This window comes from Marmota flaviventris, chromosome 5, assembly GCF_047511675.1.
Source record: "Marmota flaviventris isolate mMarFla1 chromosome 5, mMarFla1.hap1, whole genome shotgun sequence".
NCBI classification, from domain to species: Eukaryota; Metazoa; Chordata; class Mammalia; order Rodentia; family Sciuridae; genus Marmota; species Marmota flaviventris.
The window spans coordinates 164,000,901-164,027,309 of record NC_092502.1 but is presented as its reverse complement, the minus strand read 5'-3'; the positions used below and the strand labels follow the sequence as shown (position 1 = coordinate 164,027,309).

Below are 26,409 nucleotides of genomic sequence, written 5' to 3'. Positions count from 1 at the left end.
GCAAAGCCACTGGACCCTTCAGAAATCCCGGCTCCACCTGCTCAGCCACCACCAGGGACCCCTGGCAGTTGAGCTCCGTGAAGAGCCAGGACACATGGAAAGCAGTCGGCCTGCTGGCTTGTCACGCGAAGCAGAGACACCGAGGCGCAACTCCACGGGGAGGCCCCACACGTGTGCTGCAGACCAGAAGCCACACGCTGCACCCCACAGGCCACCTGCTGCACCCCACAGGCCACACTCTACCTACCCCACAGGCCACACTGCACCCCATAGGCCACCTACTGTACCCCACAGGCCACACTGAACCCCATAGGCCACCTACTGCACCCCATAGGCCATGCTATACCCCACAGGCTACCTGCTGCAGCCCACAGGCCATGCTGTACCCTACAGGCCACACTGCACCCCATAGGCCACCTACTGTACCCCACAGGCCATGCTGCACATCACAGGCCACCTGCTGCATCCCACAGGCCATACTGCACCCTACAAGTCACACTGCACCCCACACACCACGCTGCACACCACATGCTATGTTACACCCCACAGGCCATGATACCTGTGCATCACATGTCATATTACACACCACACGCATTCTGCACACCACACGCCATGATGCACACCACACTGCACTCCACACACACGCTGCACACCATACACCATAATATGTATATACCCATGCCATGTACACCATAGCCATGTTACACAGAACACGTTACACACATGCCACTCCATAGTAACACACCACAGAGCACATGCCCTGCCACACCATTACTATACACTCACCCACCTAGAGGGGGGCAGAGGGGCACGGCCACCAGGTCCTGCCACACAGCACACCTGAGTTTGCTCAGCCCTGGGTGGGGTGCCGCCGGGCAGGCCTACCTTTGGACGCCCCTTCTCTTTGAGCAGAGTCAGCCCTTCGCGCCTCGTGGGCACTTGGTTCTGCTGGAAGCGGGTCTGCATCATGTACTCGAAGGTGCTCAAGTGCTTGGCCACTGCAAGGGGAGGGCAGAGTCACCTGCAGCAGTGCCCGGCACCCATCTGCACCTACAGTGGCCTCCAGGGTAGAGGACACCCCACCCTGCCCAGGGAGCAGCCCACGAGGCCAGGACAGGGTACGGCTGGCTATGCCGGCAGTGGGAGCCCTTGCACGTCTCATGGGAGGGCCTGGACTTTCAGGGGCCCTGCTGCCCAAGTCTGGGCCCCAGCCCTATCCAGCATGTTGTGGGATGTCAGCGAGGAACTCCCAAGGACCTCTTGTGCTCCTCTCCCTGCAGCTCGAGGGGCTGTTCCGGAAACCCCTGTGAGCCTGGTGGAGGCCAGAGGGCAACTCAAGTAGGGCAGTGCCATGCCCACCTGGCAGGAGTGCCCGGGGGGGTTCACTGCTCACAGCAGATGCGGTCACATGGCCCCCACCTGCGCTTCATCCTGAGACCTGGGCTGTTGTGCCTGGGTGCTGAGGGAAGGCTGGGGCGGTGCCACCAGTCAAGGAGCCATCGGGCCAGAACCCTGGGTCGCCTCAGCCTGCGCTTCCAGAGAGGGCCTGCCCCTTCCTCCTTCCTAAAGCTCAACAGGCACAAGTGCAGGGGGCTTGCAGCTGCCCCGGGACATCGCAAGGCCCCACGGAGCGCTGCCGCCACCCAGGAGACAGGCCCTCCGGGAGGCCTCCTGTGCCCACGCTGTGCTGCAGGGGAAGTGCCTCCTGGCTCTGCCTGCTCTCCACACCTCCCTGGCCTTGGAACCTGTGTCACAGGAGGAGCATCTAAACCTCGCTGGCTTCTCCTCCTGGGCTGCCCTGATGCCCTCCAAAACTGACCGAGCGCCTGTGCAGCTCCTGGGTCGCACCTGGCCTGGTGAGCTCCACATGAGCATTGCCATCTGATGGTTGGAGTGGGCAGGGTGTGTCAAGCCCCCCTGAGAACCCAAGGCAGAACCCTGTAGAGCAGACGAGCATCCTGCATGTCCTTCAGCACGTCCAGGTGCCAGCGGTCAGCTTGGGCAGTCTTGGACCTGTCCTTGGTCTCCTCCGGGTGTTCTTCCCCTGGTTTGCCTCCGTGGAGCTCTGCATGGGCACTTGAGTGTTCAAACACTCTGGGCACTGAGCTGCACCTGTCTGCTGCATGGCGGAGCCTGAGGGCCCCTGCCTCATGAGCTCCCACCTTGCGCTGGCCCTTGATTGGGGGCTGGGCCTGGAGGCCTGTGCCACAGCGAGGCTATTGCCAGGCCACCTGCCCTCTCTCCTGCCTTCCTGATGACCTGCTCTGATGAAGCCACACCAGTGTGTGACGTGCAGGCACACCGCAGCTACATTGTGCGCAGAGAAACCAGCCTGTCAGCCACGGGAACAGGAGGCTTGAGTGTGGCCATCCACACACATTGCCAGCTGGTCTGCAGGCCTCCGGGCCCAGAGCAGCTGACCAGCAGGGTCGTCCTGGCCAAGACATATCTCTGTGGCACAGCTGAATACCAGGGTCAGATTTCTTGGAGGGACAGCATGAAGGTAAGTCCTGGTCAGTCCTGGAGGAGGGGACAGCCCCTTGCTGCTCTTTGCCCACAGTCCTCCGTACCAGCAGGGGCAGAGAGGCCCTCGGTGCTCTTCCTGCCTCCGCCCACCTCCATGCGCTGGGATGCCCTGGGCACTCCTCTCAGGGGTGTTCCCAAGCCCTCGCCTGGCCTGGTGACCTGAGCACTGTCGTCAAGGAGGGTCCAGGATCGAGGCAGTCAGAACAGGAACCTGGGGCCCTGCTGACTCCCGCGGGAGTCCTGGAGCCCTCCAGGTGCAGGTGCTGCCCGTGCACGGGGCCTTCCTTGCAGACTGGGCCCATGTGGGTATGCAGGCACTGCTCCTGCTGTGGAAGCTGCTGGCGCGGAGTGCCTTTGAGTGTGTGCAGCTGGTGGGGGCTGTGTGACAAGGGCTCCCACTGCCTGGCAGAGGAGAGAAGCAGCCAGCACGGAGGCCTCTGCTGGACTCCGGCCCCATGGAGCCACCTCACCTCGTCCAGCCGACATCTGTGGCCTCTGAGTCTGGGAGGGCAGGCACCTGGCGGAATTCAGGAGGGGCAGGGCCAGTGCCCTGAGCTGCAGAGGTCAGGTCTGTTGGGGCGAGCAGATACTCGGGGGCACACACGGCCTGCGGCGGGAAGGAGATCCTAGGAATTCGCGGGACCTGCTTCCCTGGCATGGAGGCACCCAGGGCTCCACATCCAGGCCCTGGAGAATCTTTGGCGGGTCCTTGAGTACAGGAGGAAATTCAAGCTGCAGGGCCAGAGCCCCTGGGCTCCTCCTCAGCCTGACACCCACACCAGGCGATGTGACTGGGGACTTCTCGGCCTAGGAGCCTGGTTGGCCTCTTGGACGTCTGGGACGCAGAAGCGAGAGGGTGTTGTACCAGGCTCTCAGGCTCCAGCCCAGGCCCCTTGCTGTGGGCCGGTGCTCTGGGCCGGGGTGTCTAATCTCGGCATTCCCATGGGAAGGGGGCACACTGCTCTGCAGGTCCCTTTGGGCCCCTGGCTGTGTCCATACACAGCACCACTGGCTTTCAGTGGGCCACAGAAGTCCACCATGTTCCCGGGGTCCTGCTCCCCTACAGAGACCTCGTATCCTGCAACAAGCGGAATCTAGTGTCCCGCAGTGCCCATCAGGCTGGGCCCACCACTCCAGAGGCACCCCCGGCTCTCACTGCCTGCCACAGGCGGCCTGATGCCTACTGGACGTGCCCAGCCACCTCCTCCCACCTTGGCTGGCACCATCCACACACTGTCTGCATCTCCTGGTCTTTATCCTCTCACATGGCACAGGTGACCCCACACTTCCTCCACAGCCGTGCCCACTGTGCTGAAACACAGTGGCCTGACTCGTGCTCACCATCACAAAGCCACTGGGCACTTGGGGCTGTTATCCTGCAGGTGTAGAAAGGACTCCAGGCCTGAGAGGACCTCGGCATGCAGCCCCAGCTTCTGGCCCTACCTGGGGGTCAGGAGGGAGCGGTGTTGGTCAAGAGGGGAATAAATCCTGGGTGAGCAGACTCCAGGAAAGACTGCAGTCAACGAATCTGAAAGCACTTACACATAAGATGTTTCTAGATGGTCTAGAAAGGGGTGTGTCTTAAAAAACATTCCTAAGGTGGCCCGAGGGACTGCCCTTCCTCCAGAGATCTAGTTGCAGAGAACATGAGGTCCTCTGGAGGGCTCCATGTTGATAAGACAGCACATGTCCCTGGCGGACCTGCCCAGTCCAGAGGGGTCAAGGGTCACTCTCCTCCGGCAACACATACCTTCTGTGTACCCCACTGACCTGGCCATTCCCAGTCAAAGCTCTGAAAACAACACATTCTGGCCCCCACAAGACGCAGTCAGAGGGTGACGTTGAGGGCAGGACAACAGTGCTCCAGGCTTGGGGCGAGATGTGTTACGCGCATTCTCCTGGGTTGGGACACTATGGGGCCACCTGTGGGGCCTCCCCTCTGCCAGGCACAGGAAGGGTGGCAGACACAACATGGTCAAGGTGAGGCCCAGAGCCTGGCCTGGCTCCTCCTCAGAGCAGGCATCTGTCGGAATGACACCCACCAAGCCCACTGCCCCGTCTCTCACTGCCCAGAGAACAGGAGGCTCCTGGTGGCAGCATGGCAGAGTGCAGGCGGTGCACGGCGGCCTGGCTCTGCACGCCCAGGGCCCTCCGGCTGTGTCGGGGAGGGGGCTGTGCGGCCGGCTCGGCCTCTCCTTGGTGGGGTGTCTGCCTGGGGCTTTTGCAGTCCACTGCTCTTTTCCCGTCCTGCCCTGGCGACGGTGCTGCTCCCCGTCTCTGCACATTTCTGACTTGTCTTGACGCCTCGGCAGAGTCCAGCCCTTCACAGGCCCGCTGAGCCTCCCTGGCCTCCTTCCTTCCTGTGACCCACCCTGTGCCCTGGCTGCCCCACGCACCACCTGCCCCGGGTCAGGGAAGGCGAGCGCCAGGACCCTGTCAGGTACGTACTCAGGTACAGGTGGAAGACGAGCAGGTGGCCCAGCAGCACGAAGCTGGTGGAGCCCAGCAGCAGCACCACTGTGAGGACGAAGAAGACCACGGGGGTCTTCACCTGCACGGGGCACAGGGGCAGGAACAGCAGCCACTGGTTGGAAGACCTGACATCTGTGGACACAGGGAGGCACTTGCAGCCAGCACCTGCTGACCGCCGCCCACCCAGCCCAGGCAGGCCCCCAGGCTGCGGGCCACCCCTGCCGAGGGCCCTGGGGATCTGCAGGTGAGGCTGAGAGAGGAGACAGCCACCTGTCCCCTAGCACCTGCCCTTCCCACAGGCCCCGGGCCCCTCTGTCCCTGGTCAACCTGGCAGGCCACAGCCCTGCCTGGGGGCATTTCCCGGGCAGGGCCTTCTGTGAAGGGCTGCCAATGCCCAGAGCCACGCTGTTTCCAAACTCAGGTGTCAGAGAGTCCTCAAGGGCTGTGGGTACAGCTGGGCAGATCTGGATGCCCAAGGTGACCTAGGTCAGGACTGGACTCTTTCTAGACAGGTTCCAGCGTGTGCCATCTGACAGGGAAAGCCCCTTGCTGCCTCATGGACAGGTGGGGACACTTGATGCCAGCCCACTTGTGTCCAGCACTGGCATGATGAAGTCCAGCGTATGGGAGGCCATGCCCCACGGAGACTTCTGGAACAACGAGCCAGGAGTTTGCCTCAGCCACGCACAAGGAGCCGCCTGGAGCGGCCCAAGTGCTCCCGGAGACACACCACACCCAGTGACCGGGCAGACCCACGGCCACGGCCCCTGCTCTTCCCCTCGCAGCTGCCTCGTGCCCCACAGGAGCAAGGCTGATCTGTGGTCTGGAGGACCTCTTTCCCCAGAGGAGAGAGCATCGTGGTGGTTCTGGTCTGCAGGGTCAGCCACCAGGGGAGGCAGCTTTGGGAAGTCCTGGGCGGGGAATGGGGACACAGAGGCCGAAGGCATTCCCTGGACCTCAAGGTCATTCCTGGAGGGTGTTCCAACACGGTGGCTCAGGAATGTTTCAGAACGAGCAACAAGCAGGTTCTGCCCCTCCTGCCATAGAGCTGGTGTTCCTGTGGTGCCTGGGGCTGAGATGGCCAGCCACGCTCTGGCCCCACCACCATGCTCCTGGTCAGTGTCCTGGGCTGTTGTGACAATGACCATAAGCTGGTGCCCCCTCTATCGGGCCCACTTTGGAAGCAAGTCTGGAATCAGAGTGTGCTGAGCTACACTCCCCCAGGCTCCCGGGAGGTCCTGCTCTGCCCACTCTGGGGGCTCTGAGCCCTGGGTTGGTGGCCACTTGCTTCAGCCCCCACCTCCATCTCCTTCTCCACAGGGCCTGTGTGTGTCTCCTCTTCTGTCCCTCCAGGCCTGACCCTGGGTCTGGGCGAGCTCCTCATGGGCAGACCCTGACCATGTCTGCCAAGGCCTTCCTCTACACACGATGCCCTCCTGGTCCTGAGGTCAGGACGTGGGCGTGTGTCAGAGGCCAGGCCTGGCCTGCTCATCTCATTTGCTCCAGAGCAGACTTCTGCACCCAGCCTGGGCTGCCAGACCCACCCAGTCCAGTGCTGCCCCGGAGCCTGCAGCTCTGCCTCCCTGGCTGCTTCTGCTCCTGGCAAGACAGGCCCCAGCTGCTCTGCCCCTCAGAGTCTGGCTGGCCTGGGCTCAGTGCTGATGGAGAGGTGCCGGAGGGCCGGGGCACATACCCACCCTGCCTGGACGCCAGGCCTCAGAGCAGCACGCCTGCCCCCTGAGCACGGGGACATCACTGGCCAGAGTGTGGGTGCTGGGCTGCTGCTCAGCTAGGGAGACCTGGGGGAACGGGGGCACCCTCAGACTGAAGACTCTGCCAGGAAGAAGGCTGGGGCAGGGCTTGGCCCAGAGCCCAAAAGCCCGGGAGGCCTACCTTTGTACAGGGGGTCCATGCGGAGCATGCTGGGGTTGACGAAGTTCTGGATGACGACGTACAGCAGGAGGACCATCAGGCAGAAGAGCCCACACAGGGCTGAGGCCACGGAGGTGAAGAAGAACCTAAGGGAGGAGCCGGGACGGCTGAGGCAGCACCGCCAGGACCTAGCCAGAGCCGCAGGCCTCCCGCAGCCACGTCCGCCGGCCACTGGGCATCCCTCCCTCCATCACGCCCTGGTTCTTTGGACCATTCTTTCAAGTCTGCAGGCTGACGTCACTGGCTGTTGTGACACTGGTCATGCCCCATGCCCCCCACCTGAGCCTCTCTGTGTCCATCCTGTTGCCACGGACAGCAGAGCCCAAGGCCTTGCGGCCCCTCACAGCTGCTGCCTCCCAGAGCGTGTCCTTCTCACTGCCCGTCCTGCAGGTGCTGTCCCTCTGTCCCTTCCTGCCTTGTGCCTGGGCTCATCCCCTGCAGGCAGTCTGCAAGGCCACGTGCTGTTTCCTGGGCCAGGCGTGTCCCCCTCCCTCACTGCTGAGGCACAAGAGCATTTCCCAGAGCCCTGCGTGTTTTCTATCCACTTCAGGGGCCAGATGACATTCTAAGTGCCACTGTTCTCTTGCTTTCCTGGCCTCCAGGGGATGAAGGGACAAAGAAGCTTGTGCCAGCGTGGGGCCGGTGCTGCCCCAGGCCCTTGCCTGCCTGACCTTGAGCTGGTGCTCACCCTGGTGTCTTCTGAAGGGCAGACCCTCCCTAGGCCCGTGTGCTGGCTCTGCCCCATGTGCTGGCCTTGCCCGAGGCCTCTGCTGTGCCAGGCTGCTCAGGCACCAAGGGGTGCAGCCCGCCTCTGCCCTTGCCGGGCAGCCCCTCTCAAGGGTGCAGGTCAGGGCCTCTCAGGCCCATCCCACCACCTGGTTCCACCACTGCTGTAGTGCGGGCCACTCAGGGCCCACGTCTGGGCCTGGCATCCCTGCACCCTGGTGCCTTGCAGGACAGTGGGACCTGAGCTCACAGCTCCTACTGTGGGCTGACTAGAGCCTTGTCTCCCGCGTTAGTCCAGGGTGGTGGGCACCTGTTTCTTCCCAGGGACGGTCATAGACTGCCGAGCTGATATCCACCCTGGGCCCAGGCACAGCGGACTGAGCGCGCCATGGACCCTCTGTCCAGTGACCCAGGGGCACCTCCATCCTGCACCTGGATGCTCTTTTCATGCTCCAGGTCTGGCCACCGCTCCTGGGGTTGATGCCTTGGTGTGGAGAGGTGGGCAGGCCTAGGGAAGCAAGCAGGTCTGGGGGCACTCTGGTGACTAGCCTTGTGGGCATGAGCTGACCCAGCATGTCCAGGACGGCTCCACCAAACATGTTCCTGAACAGTGAGACTCAGGCCCTGAGCTCTACCCCGCCGGGGTCAGGGATGTGGCCCTACGATGGCCCTTCTCCCTATGGTGCCCCAGGCCCGCCCCCCGCGCCCGCCCACGTGCTGGCCTCCACCTGGTGATCCTCTGCCAGCCTCACCAGTAGTTCCTGCTCCCCACACAGTTGTTGAGCCATTTGCAGTGGTGGTCGAATCCAGAGACGCACTTGTTGCAGGAGCTGCAGTGCTTGGCTTTCTCGCTCCTGGAAGGGAAGCAGGAACATGCTAGCCCAAGGGTGCAGACCCACAGGGTCAGGGCCCACCTCCTCAGGCCAGGCGGGGCTGGCCCAGGAGAGCTGGCTCCATGTGGTCTGGGAACAGGGTGTCCAGCAGGGAAGGGAGGCTGAGGCCTCCACCTGGAGTCAGGAAGGGCACTGGAGGCCTGTTGGGGATGGATCATTGCTGGACTCTGTGGCTGCAGAGTAGGAGGAACCCACCCCGTGGGAAGATGGCTGCCCCTAGCAGCCCACGTACGTTGATCCCTGATTCCCAGCCGTGCTCAGCTGCCTGGCGAGTGCCTGGCCGAGGCCACACCTGCCACACGGTCCCAACCATGCCTTCTGAGCTGCCCCACACCCCACACAGCCGTGCCATCTCCCGACACCAGTGCCCAGGGCCCTGAGACCTGGGACACTGACAGGCACAGCCGTGATGGCCACCCTCTTCCCCAGGGGCAGGGCTCATCTGGAAACCTGGGGAGGATGGGGAGGACAGCACTGAGTGAGGGGTGAGCCAGGCTTGAGCCCCCCTCCAGGAGCCCCAGCCCTGCCTCTGGATGCAGGGACAAGGGAGCATCAGCCCCACGGTGAGCTGTGAGGAATTAAATGCAGCCATCCAGGCACGGCAGCCCAGGCCAGCCCAGCCCCAGCCCCCGCAGGATCAGCTACTGTCTCTGAGCCCAACCCCAGGAGGTGGCCCTGGCACCTCAGGGGCCTGGCAGGGCACTCACACAGTGACCTCACACAGGTGGCAGTACTGGTTCTGGATCACGTGTGCATGTTCGGACCGGTCGAAGGTCGGCACAGGCTGGGCATAGCTTTTAAGTCGCACGTTGACTTCGGCGGGGTCAATGGTAACAGCAATCAGGTGGACCAACATGTGGAACAGGAACACGGCTCCCATCACCTGGGCTGTCAAGGAACACTCGGGCTGGCCTGGTCAGTGTGATGCAAGGTGTCCCTGCAGCATGGCTGGTGGCAGGGACAAAGGAGGGCCCTTTGGACTCCTTTGTCCAGCACTGCCTGCAGCCTGCACCTCTGGCAGGTCCGCAGAGCACACCCAGACCTCCAGGGGCTCGGCTGGGCTGCAACTGAGCATGGGGCACACATGTCCCGAAGCCCCCATGGGAGCCGGAGCCTCGCAGGGCTGCAAGAAAGAGGCAGCCCCAGCCCAAGGCCCCGGGGGCCTCTCAGCAGTGCAAAGTGGGGCATGGCCCAGGGGACATCTGCTTGCCAGAGGCACTCCAGCCAGGCGGCCAGGACGAGGCATCCAAAACCAGCCTCAGCTTAAGTGGAGGGGGCTGGGCCCCCGAGGACCCCTGGGACCCTCAGCTGGGCCCTCAGATCCTACCTCTTCTGGCCCAGGAAAGCAGACAGAGGGCTGTGGAGCGTAGGGCTCCCATCTCCCTGCTCTGGCTCTGGCCCCTTCCCAGACGGAGGCATGGAGCCCCCAGGCACCCCCGGAGGGAACAGGTGGGACCCTGTCCAACAGGCTACAATAGGCAGGCCACCCTCTGAGGCCAGGCTTTGAGCCCAGGCCTGACTCTGCTGCAGGGACCTTAATAGCAGAAGCCCCTCCAGCTCCTTCTTGGGGCTCAGGGTCTACGGCCTGGCCCAGGCCCTCAGCTCTATCACAGAGCCCCATGGGCTCCGGGGTAGGCTTTGGGCTGGGGACGCTTCCCATAGGGTTCTGAGAGCAGTGCTCCGTGGTGAGGACTAGGCGCAGGAGAAGCTGGTTCTGACCAACCCGAGGCAGGCCCAGTGCCGCTCTGTCCCGGAGCTGGGAAAGACTCTCACAGATGCCCCTGAGGAGGGCGGAGCAGAGCCAGCAAGACAGCAAGAGGGTCAGGCAGCATGCCCACGAGGAGCTGGACAGCAGGGTGGGGAGATGATGAGTGCTGGCCAGGCCCAGGGAACATCCGGAGGAAAGAACAGAGGTCCTGTCAGGCACACGGGTCCTGTCAGGCTGTGTGACAGGCACCGAGGTCTTTCCCACACTACTCTGACCCCCCAGTGCTGGGGTGAGGCCAGCACCTCCCTGCCCTGGGCAGAAGAGTCTGAGGCTGTGGCTCCCACAGGGTGAGGGTCAGTGGGGCAGAGGGGTCAGTGGACCGGGTGCGGGGCTGGCTCTCACGTGAAGCTCTGGCAAAGCACAGCCCAGCGTGTCCCTGCAGGCCAAGCTGAGGGCAAGAGGTGCTACTGCAAGACCCTGGTGGGTGAGGCTCAGGGACGGACCAGACAGGAAGCTGCACTACCTGGAGCTACAACAGTCCTCACCTAACTGGAAGCCGGTGAGCAGTTGGGGCCGGGCAGGGAAGGCAGGCAGGACAGGTCCCACAGCAGACCCACAGCCTCATCCCTGTGAACACACGGGCCTCTGTGGGGAAACAGGAGGCTGGTCCCCTGAGCCCCCAGGCGGAGACGCTCACACCCAGCCTGCAGGTGCTGTGGCCAGGGCCACCCTGACAGAGTCGTCTGGGAGAGAAGGGGTCCCGTTTCCACAGGGACCCGGGGCTGCCAGGACAGAAGCGGCCCCTGGACATGCCCTCTGCGCACGAAGCCATTCATGGGAGGAGAGCGCTGGGGCTCACGTTCCCGCGTCCTTGCATGCCCTGCTTGCTCATCAACAGGCTTGGAGCAGATCCAGAAAAGCACATGGTCTGGGGTTGTCCTCTTGTGACATTCATGTCACCCACAGGACTGTGTTGGTGACCTTAATGGATCACATAGTGATCAGGACGGCCTGGCTGCCTACTCTCAGCCACAAGCTGGGGAGCCACCCAGGGGCGAGCTGGGACAGGAAGTACCTCCAGGGCGCAGGGCCTGCCTCTGCTCCTGCCCTCCAGCCCCCCCCCCAGCAGCCTCAGGCCGAGTGGGGAGTAGAAGGGAAGGAGTGGGGACCCTCCCTCTCCTGCCAGGGCCTCCCCTGCAGTTTCGGCCTGGAGCTGTGTGAGCCGCTGGAACATTCCCTAGCAACAATCTGTGTTTGGTAAACAAACAGCGGAAGGGCGCCAGCCCAGCACACACGCCCTTCGCCCTGGCCACTGACCTCTCCTGTCCTGCTCTGCGCAGGAAGAGCAGCGTTCCCAGCGCTGGGTCATGTACTGTCCCCCTCCAGCAACCATAGCGGAGCTCACAGGCTGGGGACAGGAAGCCCGAGCCCACTGCCCTCTTCACACTGCCCGCCCAAAACATGGGCTTTGCAGACGTTTCTCCAGATTAAATACAGTCCCCACCCCTCCACCTGGTGCCCCTGAGCCAGCTGTGCAGCCCTGGGGCCCTTCAGGTCGGCCGGCCTCGAGCTCCTTCCAGAGTGGGCTGCCCCCTGCCTCTTGCCCTCTCAGAGTCCACCCACTGCTGCCCAGAGTAAACAACGCTGGCGCCCCCCTGTGGCCACAGCACAGCACCAAGCCCTGTGGCCGGAAAACTGGTTCTGAAGGCAACCAAGCCCTAGACAGAAGGACAGGGACGCTGCAGGACAGAGATCTGAGCCGCCCAAGGTGGGGCCCAGGCTCCTTGAAGAAACAGAGAGGTGGGCTGCAGAGGCCCCTCCAGAGAGCTGCAAGCCCCAGGGCCATAGCGGGACAGTGGGCCACCAAGGCGCACAGAGGAACCACAGGTTGAGGGTCGAGCCACATCCCACCTACGCTGAGCCCTGATTCCCAGCTCATGAACGGGGCCTTGCACAGAAACAGGGTCTCAAGATGGTCAAACAAGGGTTTTAGAGAAGCCCTGCAGGTCTTCTAAGAAGGGGGACAGGCCAGAGACAGACCCACAGGGGCCAGGCGACCTGAGGACACAGGGAGAGGCCAGGGCCTTGGGATGGGAGAGAGCTCAGCCCTCCTTCACCCTCCCGTCAGCCATCTGTAGCCAGAACGGAGGGACACGTCTGCTGCTGGTGTGCCTTGCAGAGCCGCGGCTCTCGTGTGGCCCTTGCAGAGCCGCGGCTCTCGTGTGGCCCTTGCAGAGCCGCGGCTCTCGTGTGGCCCTTGCAGAGCCGCGGCTCTCGTGTGGCCCTTGCAGAGCCGCGGCTCTCGTGTGCATGGAGCTGGTAACACTGGAGGCAGAGGCCCAAGAGGCAGCACAACCGTGAGGATTGGAGGCCCTCTTGGCAGGGTGTGAGCTGGCCGAGGTGGGCAGCCCCCAGGACTGCAACCAGAGGGGGCTGTGGGTACAGAGCGGCACACCCACCGTCCTAGGTCTGATTCTGTCCACTCTCCCTAAGAGCAGTGGTGTCCCCACTGAAAGTGCTGGCCCTGTGTGCATGGCTCACAACTACCCTGCTGCCTTCTGCAGAAGCCGCTTGGCCTCCACCAGGCAGGCCACAGGCTGTGCAGCCAGCCTGGATGCCCAAAGACCCGGGGTCAGGGCAAGGCCAGCAGTGGCCAGCAGAAGGCAGGTGTGCTGGACTCCAAAGACCAAGAGGCTCTGTGATCATACTCAAGCCCGAGCCCTGGCCAGATTCTGGGCTAAAAGCCCGGCAAAGGACAGGGGGCGCTTGCAGAGGTCTGAGATGGGCTTGGAGGGTCACGGGGCCACTGGCTGCTTCTCATCGCAGCGAGACCCGGTTCTGTGGGGTGCTCATACCTGGGGCGTCCTGTGCAGAAGCAGGAAGGTGAGCCGGGGTGGCGACCATGGCATGGGAAGCATCCCCATGCTCAGCATGCACAGGAGACCCAGGAGGCCACACTGAGGGACATGGAGATCAACGGTGTGGTCTTGGGGTCCGTGGAACTCTGTGGGAGGCTCTAGGTTGGGGAGGCTGCCCAAGACAGGCTTTCAGGGTCTGAGGACTGGGGCAGAGGACCGGGGCGTCAGGCCACAGAGGACATTCTCCAGGCCAACAAGACCAGAGTCTGGGGGATGCCACAGGAGGCAGGAGGGCACCAGGTTCTGCGGAGGGCACAGGGTGGTGGGGAGGGCCACCACCAAGAACTGAGATCAGCCGGCCCAAGGCTACGGAGCACTCTGCGTCTGCAGAGCAGGACGCAGGCAGCCACACTTTTCAGACCCTTCCTCAATGATGCCTGAGCTCCACACGCATGTTCAGGCGTGGTCAGGGTGCAGCTTCCTGGGGCCCCGTGCTGGTGACTTGGCAGGACCCAGGCCTCCATAAAGGGCTCCCCTGGGAAGTGGGTGCTGCTGCCCACCTCTCTGGGGTTCTGGGAGTGGGGATGTGCAGCTGCCCACTCTGACCAGTCAGGGCCACCCAGGCTGGCTCTGGGCAGCCTCTATTTCAAATAGAAGTTGAAATCACAAGAAGGACCAGAGGGACGTGCACTGTGACCTTCCTAGCACCTCTGGCTGGAATGCAGCCTGGGACCCTGGTAGGACTGACAGCCCCCTCACCCGCCCCCTCCACAAGTGCAGGTGGCGGGGCCTGGTGCTCAGGGAAACCGTGGCTGCAGAGGGCGTCCCAGACCCAAGGCAGAGCGCCAGGTCTGGGGCGGGCAGCATCTGAACTCGAAGGAGAGCCGAAGGAGAGCTTGTGTGCACTGCAGGTGTGAGCGCGTGTGCACTGTGTGTGCCAGCTCTGTGTGCTTATGGGGAAGCCGCAGCTTTAACAGGACACGTCCACCTGGGTGGCCGAGTTCCCACCTTAAGATGTGGAAGGAGGGGCACAGCAAACCCGTGGCCCGCTGAAGAAAGGGCAGGCACGGGACAGAGAGGAACGGTCCCCACGCTGGTTCTCCACGAGAGCCACAGAGGTGGCAAGCCCTAGGACAGTGCACGAAGACAGGAAGGAGCGGCTCGTCACCACACGAGGAGGGACCGCCAAGGGCCCAGGCTCTGCAGCCTGTTCACCTGACAACTGAAGGAGCTGCTGGAATGTCCTGAAGAATCCCATGTGCCACCGCGGACAGAGGTGGAGCAGAAAGTCTGAAGAGCAGACCATTACAGAAACCGCCAGGGAGCACCCCAGGCCACCGAGCACCACTCAGCAACCACAGTCCCCAAGAGTGACTTCTCAGAACCCCTGGCGACGTGGAGGAGGTGCACCAGAGGCGCTGTGTGGGCTTCCACAGGACGAGCCACACGCTGTGGAAAGAGAGCCCGTTCAGCTGGGTGGCAGCAGCCCTGGGCCACACTGCCCCACGCACAGGGAGGAGCCAGGCGCAGACCCCAGGGCGGCCTCAGTGCTGGGAAGAGGCCCACTGCACACACTCTGTCTTGGAAGCAGGGCCCCCACAGTGGGAGCTTCTGGAAAGGACACCCAGAGGCAGAGCAGACCCGGTGCAGGGGAGCTGGGGCCTGGCCCGGCTGCATGCCCAGGTCCTGCCACACCTCCTCCCTGCCCACATTCCACACCCTGCGTCTCTCCCTTGCCAGACCTGCGGTGGGCAGCCAAAGCAGAGGGCCGCATGAGTCGATGGTGGCTCAGTGAGGGCTCTAGCACCCAGCCATCAGGTGTGTCCCCCAAGCAGGCCCATTCCGCCCCTGTCCACTTGTCCTAAGGTCTCAGTGAGGGGGGGGGGGCTGGGGCTTCCTGCCAAATGCCATGGTCAGCGGCCTGACAGACCATTCCCATTCCGACACAGTGGGGAGGTCAGCCCAGAGATGGACACTCTCCACCTGGGCACAGCTAACAGGACATCTGTGACTTAGCAGTGGCTTAGCCACAGGTGTCTGACTTCACACACCAGAGCTAGCTATGAGGCAGGGCACTCGGCAGGACCGTAGAGACACCTGCCCGAGGTGCATGGTGGAGCCTCGGGGTCCTGAAGTCCCTTCCTGCTGGCCTTGCTGCCCTTGGGGGATGACCAGAGTGGACCCCTCAGTGTCCTGGGGGAGCTGGCTGAGGCAGGCCCCACCCTCTCCTGTGCTCACCACCTGTGCCCTGCCACCGCCGGCCAGTGGTCGCCTGCCAAGCCTGAGCGTGGGCTGCACAGGGAGCCCCTGCCCATGGTGACACAGTGCTAGGGCAGCTGGCCTGACCTGGGCAGGGGCAGAGCCACGGGCGGGCCTGCTGGGGGATGGGGCCTGCTCATCCCCCTGACGGCAGGCGGCCTGGGGAGCCCCACCAGGAGCAAGGATACAGCGTAGGCAGCGAGCTTCCAGTCCAGGGGCAGGAAGGGGATGAAGATCCCGAAGGTGGTGACACACATGACCAGGAAGATGGTCCAGCATACCAGCTGGAAGGAGTGCAGAGGGGGCGACCAGCCGTTCACCCTGGACAGGTGGTGCGGTGGGGTCTTCACAGAGCTGCCCAGGTTTTCAGGGACGACCTGCTTCTGGCTCTTACAACAGATGCCCATCTGCAAGACAGAGAGGGGCACCGGGGACTTAGGGTCCTAGCAAGGGCAGGTGAGCTGCAGCACCTCCCACCATTCTCAGGGAGACCACTCGCACCAGGACTGCAAGTAGACACCCCGCATGGCCCAGGGTGACTTCAGCAGACTCTGGAGCCTGCTGGTGGGGAGGGGTCCAGTCCCAGGGGAAGCTGCCCCAGGTCACAGCCAGCATGCTCTGGGCATAGCCAAGGGTGCTCTATGAGCTGCCCCACTGGCCGGACCCTGGTCACCAGACACGGTTGCAAGCTCTGGGGAAGCCCTAGCCAACGCTCTCAGCCATGAACCCTGGGGCTCATGTATGGATAGACAGGTCCATCAGAGGCCAGGAGAACCCTGCCTCCTCGGTGAGCAGGGAGGGGCAGTCAGGAGCAAACAAGCTGGTGCTCCCTCCGCAAGACTCTAGGTCTCCCTCCTCAGGGACAGGAACCTGGCCCCCACAGAGCTCTGGGACACCACTCTGGAGCAGCCCTGGCAGCCATCAGGGAGGAAGGTGCCTGAGAGGGAGAAGGGACAGCAAGATGGTCCACAGCTGCAAGGTGGCCTCGAGTCACCTGGGTGCCACCTCTGAGGGGCTTCTGGGAACCTGGCCATAACACAGCTGGGCAAAGCCCTTTGTGGCCCTGGGGGAAGCCAAGTCTGCAGAGTGTGGCTGATGCTGAGTGTCACCTGGAGGTGACACTCTGCACGACATTCTGAGTGTAACCAGTGGACAGGGCCACAGGGCCAGCTTCATGGGAGACAGAGACAGGCAGGCAGGAGGCAAGACCAGGCTGGGGGAGCCCAGAAGCAGCCCTGTGGCTGGAGACCCAGCCCCACCCACGCGACAGGAAGAGGTAGGCCAGAGGGAATGTTGGAAGAAGACAGCAGGCGGGTGTGGAGGACCACCACCCAGCGCACTGGGGTCTGCTGGCGTGCGACTTGCCTGGTGACCACTCAGGGCTGGGTGTGAGCCCTGGATCCACCCCAGCCCTGGGAAAGGACTCACAACCCAGAGCAGTTTCAGGACCGGAGCGTGGTCCCCGCCCACACAGCCTGGCCGAGTGGTAGAGCCAGTGGAGGGCAGGGCCTCAGCCCGGAGGGCGCTTTCCCTCTGAGCCGCGGCGGCTCTCCAGGCTACCAGAGTAGGGGAGGGTTCTCCAGAACAAGGGTGCAGGGCCACAGGGTGCTGCCCACAGCAGCAGAGAGGCGCTGGGCCCAGAGCCAGTCCCCCACGTCCCTGCTCACGAGGTTCGATGCCCTTCCGCTAGTTTGGAATGCTTACAGGGGAATGTGGTTTTCTACTGCAAATTCATATTTCTTAGGAGGTCAGAAAGTCTAGAAAAGCCAGGACCAGCCCAGGCTGCCAGCGAGCAGAGCCTTCCTCTTCCCCCCCAGAGAGGATGCATGCCCCCAGACAGAACCAGCTCCGACGAAGCAGGACCCAGTGGAGAGGGCAGGCCAGTCAGGGCCAGCTGGCAGTCACCCCAGGTGCCTGGGCACGAGGCTGGGGACAGTTCCCATGAGCACATGTGGGCATTGAGGGCACTCTACAGGGTGACCAGGGCAGTGCCCAGCATGTCCTTCTACCTCCACGGACCAGCCATCCAGGCCAGGGACTACCTCTGGGCCCAGATGCCAGGCATCGACCTCCTTAAGCCCAAAATGGGTCCTGCCACTCCAGGTCCCAGGTGACCCTCACCAGAAAGGTGGGGAGGAGAACCAGCAGGCCTTCCTGTCCCAGGGGCGAGAGCAGGTGCCCCTGCTGCCCAGCACCCTGGAAGGCGGGAGGCCCACAGGGCTCCAGGCAGCAGGGGAGCAGAGGAGGCCTCAGGGCCAGCGGCTGGCCCACCAGCCCCAGGGCTCCATGCTGCTGCTGCTGGGCAGAACAGGCACACACTGACACTCTAACACACACAGCACACACCCCGCAACAGGACACACAATAACACACAGTGTACACCCCCCGCAACAGGACACACAATAACACACAGTGTACACCCCCAGCAACACGACACACAATAACACACAGTGTACACCCCCCGCAACACGACACACAATAACACACAGTGTACACCCCCCGCAACACGACACACAATAACACACAGCGTACACCCCCGCAACATGACACACAATAACACACAGCGTACACCCCCGCAACACGACACACAATAACACACAGCACACACCCCCCGCAACAGGACACACAATAACACACAGCACACACCCCGCAACACGACACACAATAACACACAGCACACACCCCCCGCAACACGACACACAATAACACACAGAACACACCCCTGCAACACGACACACAACACACAGCACTGCAACACGACACACAATAACACACAGCACACACCCCCCGCAACAGGACACACAATAACACACAGTGTACACCCCCCGCAACACGACACACAATAACACACAGTGTACACCCCCCGCAACAGGACACACAATAACACACAGCACACACCCCCGCAACACGACACACAATAACACACAGCACACACCCTGCAACAGGACACACAATAACACACAGTGTACACCCCCGCAACACGACACACAATAACACACAGCACACACCCCCCGCAACACGACACACAATAACACACAGCACACACCCCCCGCAACACGACACACAATAACACAAAGCACACACCCCCCGCAACAGGACACACAAAAACACACAGCACACACCCCCCGCAACACGACACACAATAACACACAGCACACACCCCCCGCAACACGACACACAATAACACACAGCACACACCCCCCGCAACACGACACACAATAACACACAGAACACACCCCTGCAACACGACACACAACACACAGCACTGCAACACGACACACAATAACATACAGCACACACCATCTGCAACACTATACACAATAACACACAGCATACGCCCCCTGCAACACGACACACAACACACACCACCTGCAACATGACACATAACACACAGCACACACCCCCCGCAACACGACACACAACACACAGCACCTGCAACACAACACACGATAACATACAGCACACACCCCGCAACACGACACACAATAACATACAGCACACACCCCCTGCAACATGACACACAACACACACCACCTGCAACACGACACACAAAAACACACAGCACACACCCTCTGCAACAGGACACACAATAACACACAGCACACACCATCTGCAACATGACACACAGCACACACCCCCTGCAACACGACACACAATAACACACAGCACACACCACCTGCAACACAGCACACACAGCACACACCACCTGCGATACAACGTACAATAACAGCACACACCACCTGCAACACAACACGCAGCACAATCACATACACGGCACACAGAAGCACATCTGTCCCAGCTCCAGGCGCCTCCTCTGCTTCCTGACGTGGCCGAGGCCACCCCGTCCCAGCCTCCTCTGCCCTCTGCCTCCTCTCCACAGCCCCTCCCAGGCAGGCCCTTCGACAGGAGCTGGGCCCTCATTCCTTCATTCCACCAGGCTTGGAGGGGCTCCAGGAGGGGTGCCCAGCAGTGCCTCCTGACACTGGGACCTCGACCTTGGGGGCAGGAGCCAGCACTGCTGGGGCTGGGGCATGGGGCCCCTCCATGGCCACTGTGGTTCAGGCCTCCTGGTCTTCCCTGGAGGCGGGATTCTGCTCCAGGGCTGGTGTCAGGTGCCCATGGTCCCAGACTGCCATCGCCACAGTGTAGCAGGGCCACGCCTGCTTCCCATTCCGTGGCTCCTGTGAGCCGCCCTGGTGCTCCTGGTCCCCTCCTGTGCTCCTGGACCCCTCTGCACGGCCCCTGGCTTCCACCCACTGCCTGCCCTCCTGAGTGGCCCGTCCCCACCTGTGAGCCCTCCTTTCTCCCAGCAGCCCTGTGCCCACTCGCCCTCGGGAAGCTTGCAGGCCACGTCCTGCCCCAGAGACCCCTTTCCTGAGCCTCACCAGACAGAAAGCCCGCCAGCTCCGGGGGAACCACCACCGGTGATCGGCCCCACGCTGCATGCAGACCACAGCTGAGTTCAGAGGATGGCTGCCAGGCTTGGGGCTGAGAAGCCCAACTGCAGCAGAGTCCCCTCCAACCGCCGCCTCTGTCACAGCAGGCTGAGCACCAAAGGCACGCCTTGAACTCGGTGCTGGGAAGTGGAGGGCCTCCCTGGTCCTGGTGGCAGCCTCGGAACCCAGGTGCCTCACAAAGCCTCATCCCAGCAACAGCGGAAGCTACAGGCTGCAGACCCGGCTCAGTCCTGTCGGGGCTCCTCACAGGGGACGTGAGGCAGAGCTTGCCTGCCACTCACACTGACTGGGAAACTCTTGTCCCACTCCCTAATGACAAGCCACCAGCTTGCGGGCCTCTGACTCCAGGGTCAACAGCTCACGCTGGCCGAGGTTTGATCTTGTTGGCTGTTTGCTCCAGAAGCTGAGATACCCGCGCTGCCTGCAGAGTATTCCAGACAGATGTGCCACCCTGACCGCCTGGCAAGCTGCCCCTCTGTGGTGGCCATGCATCTGGATGGCTGAAGCCGATTAAGCATGTGGACACTGCCTGGTTTGCTGGAGAAGGCCTGTGTTCTCCCAAGGGCCAGACAGTGTCCTCTACTCCTCCCTTGAGCCCTTCTCTCAGACTCAGGCCTTAAACTCAAGAAATTCTCAGTTCCTATTTGTGGATCCTGCTGAGAGCCACGGCCGAGTCTGTATGGCCCCTGGCATTTTGCCAACAGTATTGATTGACAGGTGAGGCATTACTATCTGCCTCTGCCGCTACTTTTGAGTTCTCGCACTATTTTGGAGTTCTCGTGGGGATTTCCGGGGATTCCCCGAGAGTTCCCATTGGTTGGGGAAGTGCAGGAGGAAGGATTTCCGGGAGAGATATTTGCGGCTGGGGGTTCCTGGACTAGCCGCGTGGCATTCGGGAGAATTCCCCAGGAGTGTGTGTGAGGTTTTTTCTTGCAGTTCAAAAATAAAGTTTGTTTCTGCTTCAGTGGCTCGTGATTTGTGCCCAGCCAGACTGCGGCAATTGGTGGCCCGTACGGGGAATGTCTGAAGCTTCGGGGTAAGTGAAATTGCTTGCCCCTAAGGGAAGGCAAGAGAATGGGTGACCATTTTAAAAAGCAATGTGTTCTTGTTTTGATTTGTTTTGTGTTTGTTTCAAGCTGCCTATCCCTAGAATTTTCTCAGGCAGACTGAAAAAAATGGTTGGCTCAAGGTTTGAAGTTGTTCGCCCCTGAGGAAGAGATAGAAATAGACCACAAATGCACATGTCAAGAAAATAAGAAAATTGATACAACGATTTTTTGTTCTGTTTTTGTTTCATTCTGTTTCGGTTTTGTTTTGTGTTATTTTATTGGGTTGCGTTATCTTTATAACAGATTAGAAATTAATAAAAAACAAACTGAAAGAATGTTAAGTAAATTGTCAGACCATGGAGAAAGACATTTTAGATCAAGCAAAAGAGACGGTCTCTCAAGCTAGTCAGACAGAGGAAGAAAATTTAAAGGAAGAAAGCTTAGAGGAGAAACAGCTATTAGGGAAAAAGCTACAACAGGAGGCTGCTACTAACACCGTTCTATCACCAGAGGGTATAATTCAACCAACAGCTCCACCTATGGAGACAGCTGAGTGGCCCTCAACCCCCGTAGTTGATAGATGGGATCCTGAGACAGGATCTCAAAGATTAGCATGCCCTGTACTTGAGCAGGCAGGAGGGCAGCGAATTCACTGTCTTTAGATTTCAAAACAGTGAAGCAGTTAAAGGAGGCTATAACAACCTATGGTCCTCAAGCACCCTTCACTGTAAGCATGGTCGAATCCATTACCAACTTGTACATGACGCCAGCAGATTGGGCTATTATGTGTAAATCTGTGCTAAATGGAGGACAATATTTGTTATGGAAGGTTGCCAATGAGGAATTTTGCAGGGAGACAGCTAGGCGAAATGCAACAGCCGGTTACCCTCAAAGAAATCTAGATATGTTGTTAGGAAAAGGACCTTATGAGGGTCAATGGCAACAAATTGAATATGATCCTGGCATATATGCACAAATTGCTGTAGATGCGGTTAGGGCATGGAAAACTTTACAGGGGCATAAAGATTTACAAGGTCAATTATCTAAGGTAATACAAGGAACTAATGAACCTTACGCTGAATTTGTAGATAGGCTTATTCAAGCAGCTTCCAGAATTTTGGGGGATACAGAACAAGCAATGCCATTTATAAAACAACTGGCTTATGACCAAGCAAATCGTTGCTGCAGAGAGGTCATTAGACCATGGAGAAATGAAGATTTAAACACATATATTAAATTATGTAGAGACATTAATGAACAAGGACAAGTCTTGGCAGCAGTAAAACAGACTTTAGATGCCAGGCCAAAAACATGCTACAATTGTGAACAAACAGGACATTTTAAAAGGAGTTGCCCCATAGGAGGAGGGTTTAACAAAACTAGGTATCAAAGGAATAGAATACCGGGTATTTGCCCACGATGCCGTAGAGGGAGACATTGGGCTAATGAATGCCATTCTCAAACCCCCATAGAGGGTACTCCGTTATCAAAAAATGGACAAGGACCAGGTGTTTACCCACGATATCGTGGAGAAAGGCATCAGGCTCCATTGCCAAAAAACGGACAGGGGAACCCAATGCTCCGGGGCCCACGACCACAAATGTACGGGGCACTGGAGGAACCCAGAAACACCATGGAGGAACCCAGCAACACCATCAGGGTAGTGCCCAGGACACATTATCCATCAGATCTCTCATCAGACGAACCAGAGGGAGCGCAGGGTTGGACATCTGCGCCTCCGCCAGAGCAGTACTAACTCCAGAGATGGGAGTTCAAATCATTCCCACAGGAGTAAAAGGACCTCTTCCCCAAGGAACAGTAGGCTTATTGTTAGGACGCAGTTCTTCTACGCTAAAAGGACTTATGATAAGTCCCGGGGTAATTGATCCCGATTATGAAGGTGAAATAAAAATTATAGCTAGTTCTCCAAAGGGTATATCAGTAATTTCACCAGGAGATAGAATAGTGTCGAAGGCCGGCTGGCTGGGCAAACTAGCCGGGGGGTGACGAACAACTTGTGTAGATTGATACTGCAGGAGTAGGAGCCGTTTATTGTAGGACAGGAGCAGTATTTATACATTCCACACAGCTTATCTAATTAATATAAACTAGATACAGCAGTCAACCAATCAGGAATCTCCACACTTAATGGCTCGCTTTTGTTACTTCTCAAACCACTCCCTCTGGCATTTTGCCAGGCACCATCCAGACTTTTTTACGAACTCTAACATTCCCCTGGCAAAATGCCAGGTGTTATTTTGACTTGTTTACAGACTCTAACAGAATAGCACAGTTATTAATAATACCCAGCCTACATGATAAATTTTCCAGTAGTAGTATAGAAAGAGGTTCCAGGGGATTAGGCTCCACAGGTGTACTTGGGCTATGCTGTCTTTGAATTTAGATTCTCTCCCAATTCTAAAACTAAATATTCAAGGACATGAATTTAATGGACTACTGGATACAGGTGCAGAACTTAGCATCATCTCTCGTCAAGAATGGCCAAAACATTGGCCGTTACAACAAGCCACTCAAACGCTTGGAGGCCTAGGAATGGCAACTAATCCCCATAGAAGTGCAATGGTATTAGATTGGAAGGATCCTGAAGGATGTGAAGGAACTATACAGCCATATGTATTGGGTCATCTTCCTATAAATTTATGAGGACTAAATGTCCTAGATCAATTAGGTTTAACATTAACAAATAATATCAATCCAAATGCGCCCACTATTAAGGCTAGACAAGGTTTCAGGAAAGAAAAAAGATTAGGAGAACAAGGTATAGCAGCACCAATTCAAATAGATCAGGGAATAAATAGACATGGATTGGGTTTTCAGAAGGGGTCACTGAGGCAATAAAAATTACTTGGAAATCAGATAGACCAGTATGGGTTCCTCAGTGGCCCCTGACTAAAGAAAAGATACCAGCAGCCCATGACCTGGTCAAGCAACAATTAGCGGAGGGACCTATACAACCTTCCGTATCTCCTTATAATACTCCCATTTTTGTCATTAAAAAGAAATCTGGTAAATGGAGATTATTGCAAGATTTAAGAGCCATTAATAATGAGATGGTTATTATGGGACCTGCTCAATCGGGGATTCCTCAATTGTCTGCTTTGCCAAAAACCTGGTACGTTTTAGCTATAGATATTAAAGATTGTTTTTTTCAATTCCAATTCATCCCGAGGATAGTCCACGTTTTGCATTTACTATCCCTGCATTAAATCATGAAGGTCCTGATCAGAGATATGAATGGAAAGTACTCCCTCAAGGGATGGCTAACAGCCCAACTATGTGTCAAATTTATGTTAACAAAGCAATCCAGCCACTTAGAAATCAAAATCCTGAACTACAAATATTTCACTATATGGATGATGTATTATTGGCACATAAAGATAAAAACATATTGCTAGAATGTTATGCCACACTTACAAATTTATTAAAAAATTATAATCTAGAGATAGCAATAGATAAAGTACAATTAAATTTTCCAATTAATTATTTAGGAGTTCTATTATCCTCAACCATGGTCCATCCACCAAAAATTCAAATACGAGTAGATCAATTCAAATCACTTAACAACTTTCAAAAGTTATTAGGAGACATAAATTGGATAAGGCCTTATCTAGGCATACCAACAGGAGAGTTGGGACCTTTATTTGATATCCTAAAAGGTCCATCAGATCCAAATTCACCCCAAATGTTAACGACTGAAGCAAGAAAGGCATTAAAAATCATTATGGAAAATATGCACTTGGATAGAATTGATATAAGTTTGCCTTTATTATTTATTGTAATACCAACAAAAAATATTCCTACAGGAGTATTTTGGCAAGAAGGTCCATTATTATGGATACATTTATCTTATTCTCCTAACACTATTCTTACTAGGTATCCTGAGGCTGTAGGACAATTAATACTCAAAGGAATAAAAGCAGCAAAGGGAGTGTTTGGAATTTCTCCCAATAAAATGATTACTCCATATACTATGGATCAAATTGATAAGTTAGGTAATGAGTTAAATACTTGGGCAATAATCATGTGCAAATCTAATGTTTCATTTGATAACCACTTACCATCTAATCCTTTGCTGTCTTTTTGGTCTTCGCATCCTGCAGTTTTTCCAAAAATGACAAGAAAAACCCCTATCATGAATGCTCCAAATATATTCACTGATGGGTCAAATAATGGTACAGCAGCAGTAGTTACCCCTGATCAAACTTTTACATTTTCAGTACCCAAACAATCAGCTCAAAAGGTAGAGCTTAATGCAGTTTTACAAGCTTTTGTGATGTTTAAAGATTCTGTATTTAATTTATTTTCTGATAGTCAGTATGTAGTTAATGCTATAGTATCCCTTGAAGATGCTGGTAGGATTTCCCCTTCCTCTACTGTTTTCTCTTTGTTTTCTGCTATACAAAGTCTAATCTGGGACAGAAAAGATCCATTCTTTATAGGACATATCAGAACACATACAGGATTGCCTGGAGCCCTTAGTTTGGGCAACGATTTAGCAGATAAAACTACACATGACATACATATTTTCTCTACACTAGAAGAAGGTACACATTTTCATAAAAGGTTCCATGTCAATGCTAATACTTTACAAAAGCATTTTAAAATAACTAAGGAACAAGCTAGACAAATAATAAATCAATGTCAAAATTGTGTGACCTTTTTACCACAAGTTAATCTTGGAGTCAATCCTAGAGGACTGATACCTAACCATATTTGGCAGATGGACGTCACACACTTGCCAGAATTTGGAAAATTAAAATATTTGCATGTTACAATTGATACTTCTTCTGGATTTTTGATGGGCTCCCTTCATGCCGGAGAAAAAACTAAAGATGTTATAGCTCATTGCTTACAAAATTTTGCCACTGTGGGCGTTCCAAAACAATTAAAAACAGATAATGGTCCTGGTTATACTTCTACCTCTTTTAAACAATTTTGCTCATCATTTGGCATTACTCATATAACAGGAATCCCATACAATCCACAGGGACAAGGCATAGTTGAAAGAGCTCATCAAACTATTAAAATGTACTTATTAAAGCAAAGAGAGGGAATTGGAAAGGGGTATATATCCCTCAAAGATAAACTTAAAATAACCCTTTTTACTCTAAACTTTTTAAATTTGGATTCTTCAGGACTTAGTGCTGCGGAAAGGCATATGTGTCCAAAAAATGTACATAAGCCTAAGGTACTTTGGAAGGATATTCTAACAGGACAATGGAAAGGTCCTGACCCAGTGATTGTCTGGAATCGGGGTTCTGTTTGTGTGTTTCCACAGGGAGAACAACAGCCGATTTGGATTCCAGAGAAACTAACCAAGCAAATTCTACAGACCAAAAAAAAAAAAAAAAAAAAAAGGGTGATTTGACTCAAATCCATAACAGCTGATATCCAGAGCTCCAGTTTGGCTATTCTTACATCTGCGACAGTGATTAACCAGGATGCTTTTTTCAATATTTATTTTATTATTTGCCTTTTCCCACATCATAAAGTTCTATTTTATTTTTG

The 26,409-nt window shown here is 57.4% G+C and overlaps 1 protein-coding gene across 1 annotated transcript in view; it reads right to left on the bottom strand.

Annotated features, from left to right (window-relative positions):
* The window catches only part of LOC114099562 (palmitoyltransferase ZDHHC11-like), a 43,081-nt gene that overhangs the window by 13,256 nt on the left and 3,416 nt on the right, over nt 1-26,409 (bottom strand). The window contains exons 3-8 of the mRNA XM_071612823.1: nt 15,563-15,781; nt 9,257-9,432; nt 8,409-8,510; nt 6,892-7,016; nt 4,975-5,130; nt 886-998 (exon numbers count right to left, since the gene is read on the bottom strand). Of these exons, the coding sequence (XP_071468924.1) occupies nt 886-998; nt 4,975-5,130; nt 6,892-7,016; nt 8,409-8,510; nt 9,257-9,432; nt 15,563-15,781 (891 nt within the window). The remainder of the gene's footprint in view (nt 1-885; nt 999-4,974; nt 5,131-6,891; nt 7,017-8,408; nt 8,511-9,256; nt 9,433-15,562; nt 15,782-26,409) is intronic.